Genomic DNA, 8,256 nt, shown 5'->3' on the forward strand with positions numbered 1-8,256 from the left:
TCTCCACAACAACCACATCCCTAGACACACGCAAAAAAAAAAAAAAAAAAAAAAAAAAAAAAAAAGAAGAAGAAGAATTTTTTTATATAATAATTACTTTCTTATTTTTTAAATAGAAAAACCCTTCTCTTATCTCCTTGATTCTCCTCCAATTCTTCCCACCATTCAATTTCTCCCCAAAATATCTCCTCCTCGATACATTGAAAGTACACGGTCTTCTCCCCACCAGCACACCGCAATCACTCTCCCCCACTACAAATACAATCAGAAACCCTCCCCCCTCTTTCTCTCTCTCTCTTACCTAAGCACTCCTCTCTCTCTCTTCTTCTCCTGCTTCCCTCCACCTTTTCCCTCGTTTCCTTTCCCTCTCCCGCTCTCTCTCTCTCTCTAAAAGCGTTCGTGGGAGAGCTTGGGAGGAGATAGAGATAGGCATGGGCAAGTATATGAGGAAGGCGAAGGTGTTGGGGGAGGTGGCGGTGATGGAGGTCTCCGCCCAGTCCTCTCTCGGCGTCCGCACCCGCGCCCGCACCCTCGCACTCCAGCGCCTCCAGAAGCCCTCCCCGCCGCCGGACTCCTCCTCCTACCTCGAGCTCCGCAGCCGCCGCCTCGAGAAGCCACCGCCACTCGCCCCCAAAGGGTCCCCGGCCAAGCCCAACCCGCCCCACCATCGAACCAAAGAGGCGAATACCGCATCGCTCCCCGACTCCGACAAGGGCATGCCGGAGGCCGAGGTGTCGTCCGGGGAGAATGTTCTCGAGGCCGAAGCAAGGGACAGGTGGGTTTCGTTCTACTTCTTGCTTGCGAAATCGGGCTTCTTTGCTTTAGGGTTTCTGTCTCTTGGTCTATTGCTAAGGATTGTTTCTCCTTCAAAAAATCTATTGTGGGATTTCGCAGTCTCGATGAATCATTTCTTTTTTGTTTTAATCACCATTCTTGATGAATCATTTCTTTTTTTGTTTTAATCACCATGCACAGGGTTGGATACCCCCAATTTTAGTTTCCCCTTTTTCTAAAATTTCTATTTTTCCGGGTTTCGAGGGAGAGAGAGAGACTCTGTGTCACTTATCCATTGCATGCTTAAAAAAAAAAAAAAAGATCTTGGGGTTTGAAACATGTCTTTTGATCTTAGTCATGCTTTGCCTTCATGCTTCTTTCTGCTAAAGAGCTCTATTTTTTTAAAAAAATCTATATCTCATCTCTTTCATGTTTTGGAGCACTTAAAAAAAAAAAAAAAAAGAGTAAAAAAAACCTGTTCTAGGGTTTTAGGTTCGGGTTTTCATCTTTGAAAATTTTCTTCTATTCATGCATTGGATTCTCCTTTTGTTGTGCTGGTGCCAGGCTTTACCATGTCTAATTTAAAAAGGCTTACTTTCTATTAATTTTTTACTGTATGATTTGGTGGCTGTTGAGACCTTTGGACATGATATGAATGTTCAGTCTCTCTCACCAAAAGTTCTTTATATTGTTGAAAAATTTCTAATGCACAGGTAGGTTTAGTTTTTCTCTCTCCCTTTTTCTTCTTTTGGTTCTCAGGCCTGTTTTCTAAGGTTGGAGCCCTCAAAATCTCATCTTTAATGAGATCATATTTGTGTTGGTGAAGCGTTGGTACCATGTTTGTATGACTGTAGAATCTCTGACTTTTGGTTTCTTTGCTTCTTTCACTTTCATTTTGGTGGTTCTTCTGTCTGGTTTTTGGAGCATGATTACTGCATACATGTAACTTATGGCTCGGTCCATCTTCCGTCATGCTCTTCTATTATCACTTGATTTATTATATAAGGGGATTCTCCTCTTGTTCTATGACTTGAGTGCTGGATGGGCCCTTCTCCTTTGATGATCACCTAGGCTTGCGAGTGGTTTTTCCATTGTCTGGCAAGGCCAGAACTTGGAACTTGATGACTTCATGCTTCCTTCTTAAGAGGTTTTCTAGAGTGTGTGCAAATAAACTTAGTCTAATGGAACTTTTTTGTCCATATAACTTGGTTTACCAAACTAAAATCTCGTATTTTGCTTATTTTCTATGGGAAACTTGAGCGACTTTCTGATATTTAGATGTTATTCTAGTTCTATGATTTTCCCCTCTTTCTCCTAATGCTTGAAGTCGGTGGAAGACTTGATGGTTCTGGGTCATTTCGCGCCTTTGCAAATAACCGAATAAAACGAAGTGGATTTAGTGGGCCTTGTTATCGCACTCAACTCGGAGGGCTATTTTGTTACTACATGCGGCCTTTGACAAAAGTTGGCTGTTTAATCTTCACAGTTTGGGGGAACCATAAAGCTGAAAGAATTAATGCATTTGTACCAAGTATCTGCACAGAATACCTTTTTATGGCCTTCCTCTGTTCAAATCTTGTTTTGTTTAAAAATGAAGGCACGCCGGGACCATCCTCTGGCGGTATGTCGCCGTATTTGCTGCATGTGCCATGCGTCGGTACATGCGACACTGAAGAACAGGTTAAGAAAATTAATAGGAGCAAAGTCAGCAATCTTCATTTATTGAGATCATTCTGGTTTCTCAAGCTGCTTGTAGGTTGCTGAGACACTTCATCACCTATGGTATTAGTGATTATGTTTGTAGGTTAAAGATCTTTCTTTTTTTTTCTTGTGATGTTGTCGGATTTTTTTTTTTTTTTTTTTGAAGTGATATCATATTGTTGATAAATGGAGAGCTGGTCCAAGCACGTGTGATTTTAGTTTAAATTTTTGTGGCCATGATCGGAGGGCTCTTGCTCATGGTAGACAGACAACCATTGTCAGAAGCATGAACCAGTATCTGTTGGCTCATTTAGGTGGTTGTCTGATATGATTTAAATGTGAAGAGTCTTTAAGTTTTGCGTATTTCATTTTCTGACTTACCCATGTGACTCGGAGCTCTTAGTGGTTTTTGTTGCCTTCTTTAGTTACAAGTGCATAAACTGGGGAAAACTTTTAATAAGGCTATTCTTCTCTGCGGTAAAACTTGAGAAATGTTTCTGGTCTCTTTTTGTCATTAAGCCTGATTATTCAGGCTGATTTAGCTGTCTTTAAACTACTAGAACTATACTTCTCTAAGTTCAATAAACTGTGTACCGAGTACTGTTAATTCCACCCCGGGTTCCTTTTTTCTCTTTCAAAACCTATATTTTGGGGGATGGTGAAGAAATGTAGATTTTACATGCGGACAACCACATAGCAGTGATGTGATAAGGGTTTTTTGTGCTATTACTTGATGCAGGAGTGTCAGGGAGACCACGCCCTGCAGTTTGATAAGGGATTCAGAAACCATAGGAACTCCTGGCTCTACAACGAGACCTACCAGCTCAACTGCCACCAATCGGAGAATGCACAATTCTATGCGCAGGAACATCCCAACTGCACATGAGATGGAAGAATTTTTTGCTGGGGCTGAGCTGCGACAACAACGAATATTTATAGAGAAGTATACATTCCTTGGTTCTCTACTTTTGTGATATTATTCTTCACTAAGCTTATGGCTATCCTGTGCAACAAGAGCAGAATCTGAATCAAAAGGACAGGTTGATGAATGAGCTTTTAGGCTAAAGCTCACATGTATAAGCATCAGCATGTCCTATTGGCCTTAAGTAGGCATTGGGCATAATTTGATCAGAGAGAGCAATTTTGGAAGATAGATGATGATATGAAGTATATCAGTTTTATCGGTGACTCACAATCTTTGTTTTGGTTGTTTCAATCCCTTCTGTAGGTACAACTTTGATCCAGTGAATGACCACCCACTCCCCGGCCGGTATGAATGGGTGGAACTGGACTCGTAGATAGCAGATCTCCATCTTGGTGCTGCTTCATTTCCTGCAGCTTCTCCATTGATCTCTGCCCAGGGTTTTCAATGAGGGCGGTGCTGCAGCACTGGTGGTGGCGGGTATCACTGCCCTTTCTTTTATGTTGTAAAAAAACCAGTAGTGCCAAAGATAGTTTGCAGTCTCTAATGGTCTGTAACCCATATGGAGCTGATGAGCTACATCTAGAGAAAAACCCGCAGGTTCAGACTCAGTACAACTAACAGATCATGCAGAGGGGAAAAAAGTAGGGTCAATCTTTTTTATAGTTTTCCTTGATAGAACCAGTTATGTATTAGGCTCTTTTGTTGGGTAGGAGGTATACAATGCTGCATCTGATCTTGTATTTTGTCAATACTGCTGCTGATGGACCTGAAAAGCTCATTGGGAAATAAAGTGACCCATTTGCCCTTGTATTCTACTCCTGAAACATCTCTTCTTGGATTGTATCTTTCCATGTAATGCCTCGTACCTTGGTGAATGCCTGAATTCTGCCGGAGGTTTGAGCTGTGTTTTGTTTCTACTGTAGGTACTTGTTTCTGTCGGTGTTTAAGGTGTTCTTTGTTTCTACTGTAGCTAGTGAAAGATCTTTCACTATACGAGATTACTCCCGTTGTACTTTCTACTGTTTGATGATTCTGTGGATTTACTCTCTGGTGTTTGAACTGGTGGTAAGTGGCAGCACCCTTCTTTTTCACCACTGGTCCATCTTGGCTCATCAAGGTGTGTCTCCTGTAGTGCGTTTGATTTTTTTTTATTATTCGTGATATTAAAGGCTGCAGGTTACCTTCTTAAAGCTGTCCGTTCAAGACTATACTCGTTGGATACCGTTCATTATCCCATTCGTAGTGCATGGAAAGAAAAGTTTGATCATGGCTTTTATTTCCTGGTGGCAAGGTGGTTGGTTGACCACCACCTGGTGACAATGTGAAACACTCCCTGACGCCAAGCAAGGAATGGAAGAGTGATTTAATTATTTTCGGATGCCACTATGTCAGTTTGTTTGGGGCTCCTGTTTCTGTGCTTTTGGGTTTGCTTTTGACGTCTAAGGATCCCATGAGACTTTTCATCACTACGTTGGATTCCAAAGTCTTTTATTGGTAGATGGTTTCAAAAGTTCTTTGCTTGCCAAACCTCAAGCTCTTCGTCAGCCTGGTACTGCAAATGAGTGGTCAAAACTTGAATCCATCAACTGGTTGGGCCTTGCGAATGTTTCAGATGCCATCTACCCATAAAGCTAGCAGCAGGAGTTTTTGTGCATGTCTGCATGGCATTAATTTTCGGTACTATCAATACAATTATCATCTTCTCCGCATGCCCATGTATTTGAAGTTATTTCAAACTTAATGATCATTGATAGGTCCTCGGTCATGAGACACCGTTCTCTCCCCACTTTTTTTTTGGAGCAAAAAGGTAGCCGATCATCTGTTCTATTTCACTAGAAGTATTAGATCTTGCATCACTAATTAAAAACTTCCTCTGTGAAGCTGCCTTCTGAGTCCTTCCACTCTTTCAGCCAGCCAGTCCTTAGGTTTATTTCTTTCTTTGAATATCTGACACTCTTTGTTTCTTTCTTTGTATGGAGTTCCTGTTCTCCAAATTATTTTCCTTTGGTAGCTTAGATGGGTTCAGTTCTGCTTGAATATTTGATTTTTTTGTAAGACATCTTTAGATGTTTTGTCTTGTATGTAATTTCTGTTCTCCAAACTATCTTCATTGGGTACCCTAGATGGAGTCATTTCTGCTGGCATTTACCAAGTTGATGGGTTTAAGAACCTGCTGACCACAGATAGTGTTGATCAGTTTATGTTAAATGGCATGTTTCACATCATGCGGTCCCTCGTGCTAGTCGGAGAGATTCATTCCGGCTATTTCGCCGAGAGCGAGTCTTTTTTACTGCTGGAGTCCTTATCTCTTAAAGCCCCATTGGACTTTCCATCAGTATCTAATTTTGATTGAAGAAATCTTTATATGGTCTGAAACAAACACCCAGGCGTCCATTTGAGGCAGAGGAACGAGGGGGTCCTTCTTGTGCCTAACCCTGGAGCCCATTATTGGGATGGGCTGCTATCTGTTGTGTAGCCCACAATAACCTATGCACTAAAGTAGCATAAAAGCTAATTTTGATTGCCCAATTAACTACCCTAGACATTCCAACCCTATATTAGCCAGTCCTAATCTCCCCTGAGCCAGGGAAGTCATATATATCACCAGCAATATGTAGTCTTGTCTTTTCTTTTCTGTAATATCCTGTAGCTGCATGTGCTATTATCCTGTCGCAAAGTTAATATTGTGGGAATTGACTTGTGGAGAAGGGTGTCTATTGTTGTATTGAAGAGTCTTCACATCCCTGAGCACTTATTCAATAAATAAAAGAAACCATAATAGAAAGTAACTTTCTTGAGTATTTCCTCTCATTTTCTGTGCTCCTGCACGAAGGATTAGACCATCATTACACAATGACTACCAACCATGTGTGTGAAACAAGTCCTTTAAATTAAGTATAAGCGAAGAGAATTGCTTTACAATCTTCACTACAATCATGTGATTGCCACGAGCAGAATGGTTACATAACACATTATCATGGTACCGAAATAAGTATATGAATGATTCCTCTTCACGTTACATGCCTTCAGTTCGCAAAAGGTAACACCTCAAAACCTGAGATTGTCATCACTAACTGATTCCAACAGCAGCAGAAACGAAGCGTTAAGCTTGATAAAGGAGAATAAACGGGCAAAGAAAGGTCAACAGAACAGAGTATTAGGTTGATCAGATCATGTAAGCTGTAGTTAATATGGTAGTACTACAAGGTGACAGGCAAGGAATAGCCATTGAGACTTTGGTGCAACATCTGCTGCTTAAAAGAAGGATCAACAAACAAGCAACTTCTCGAACCTGAAGATGAGATCGGAGTCATAAATCATAGTCAAGTTTTTTTTTTAAAAAAAAGGGAAATTTCTTCTGAAGATTTATTGAAATTGTTGGTGTGATAACCCAGTCAGCCCAAACGAAAAAAAAAAAAAAAATAGAAAACAGGGGAGAAGACTCCCGAAGGGAGTCTTCCTCCTCTCGCCGGCTCCCAATCAGAGTCGGAGACGAGTTCCCTCCGGCTCTATTTAAGGAGGAGAACCCTCCTCTCTTCTCTCATCGAGAAATCTCGGGGCAAAACGGTGGCAATCGTCGGAAATTCCTCACGCAGATCCGTCACTGTGCCATCCAATTTCTCGCCAGAAAAGCTTCACCGGCGACGGAGGTAAGCCTCCTCCCCTTCCTCTCTTCTCCCCCTTCCTTCCCGTGCCGATGTGCACGTTCGCCGGCGACCGGAGTCGCCAAATTTTGTTGCGGAAGTAACATTCATTTTTTACCGTTTTTCATGGATTACCAGTGCCGGTGGTCACCGCCGACCACCGGTTTGGCCCTCTTCTTATCGGCGAGTGACCCCCCTCCTACCGACGGCCGCCCCACGCCGGCCGGCCACCCAACGAGGGGACCTCAAGGTCCCCTGTTTCAGCCCAAAAGAAACCCACGGGAAAGAAGAAAAGAAGAAGAAGAAGGAAAAGGAAAAAAAATAAAAGAAAGAAAAAAAATAAAATAATAATAATATAATAAATAGGATTTTCTCTCCTCTCTCTTCCATGAAGAAAAAGAAAAGAAAAAAAAAGGAAAAGAAAAGTAGAAGGAAAAAAATAAAAATAAATTAATAAATAATGATATAAATAATAAAATGTGAGAAAGAGAATTTATCTCTCTTTCCTCTCTCTTCAGCTTGAATTAGTATTTTCTCTCTCTAGAATTGAATTTTCTCTCTCTACTTTCTCTCTCTAGATTATTTCTCTCTCCTAAGATCTTTAGAATTTTGAGAAGAATGATGATGAATTTAAATGATCATAATGATGGATTTTTGATCTATGATCGTCGAACGGTACACCGACATCCATTTTGATCAGATCAGGTATTTTTAGATCTTATTTCTATAATTTTATTAAATTATTCACATGATAATCTTAGCATGATTTGATCCGATCGATCAGGATTTGTTGAATCATATTGTCTGAAGAATCCAAGATGAGTTTTCTCTCTCTAAAATTTTCTCTCTCTAAAATTTTCTCTCTAAAATATTCTCTCTCTTGATTGATTCTCTCTCTAAAAAGGTTAGTGAATGAAGAAATTTCTTTTAATAGTTCTGATCTGATTCTAATAAAGAATTTTGATCCATGATTGTCAGACAGCGTACTGGCACCCAACTTAATCAGACCATGAATCTTTAGATTTGATTATCCATAATTTCGATCTAGCCATGACTTGATTTGATTATGTTGATTTCACCAATTGAGATATTGGACCAATCGTAATGTTGGATTGTGTCACCTGATCAATTCGAATTGTACCTCATGAATTCTCTCTCCTCTAATTTTCTCTCTCCACTTGATTTTATGAAATCGATGAAGAAACCTCGGTC

General features: G+C 40.7%; 1 protein-coding gene across 1 annotated transcript; it reads left to right on the forward strand.

Annotated features, from left to right (window-relative positions):
- Positions 1-293: 293 nt before the first annotated feature.
- LOC105044209 (cyclin-dependent kinase inhibitor 4) lies at positions 294-4,081 on the forward strand. The gene is made up of 3 exons (XM_010922029.4): positions 294-775; positions 3,215-3,418; positions 3,704-4,081. The coding sequence occupies exons 1-3, from the start codon at positions 432-434 to the stop codon at positions 3,771-3,773; spliced, it is 618 nt and encodes a 205-aa protein (XP_010920331.1). The 5' UTR covers positions 294-431; the 3' UTR covers positions 3,774-4,081.
- The last annotated feature ends 4,175 nt before the right edge of the window (positions 4,082-8,256 follow it).

Source organism: Elaeis guineensis, chromosome 4 (genome assembly GCF_000442705.2).
Source record: "Elaeis guineensis isolate ETL-2024a chromosome 4, EG11, whole genome shotgun sequence".
Lineage (NCBI taxonomy): Eukaryota > Viridiplantae > Streptophyta > Magnoliopsida > Arecales > Arecaceae > Elaeis > Elaeis guineensis.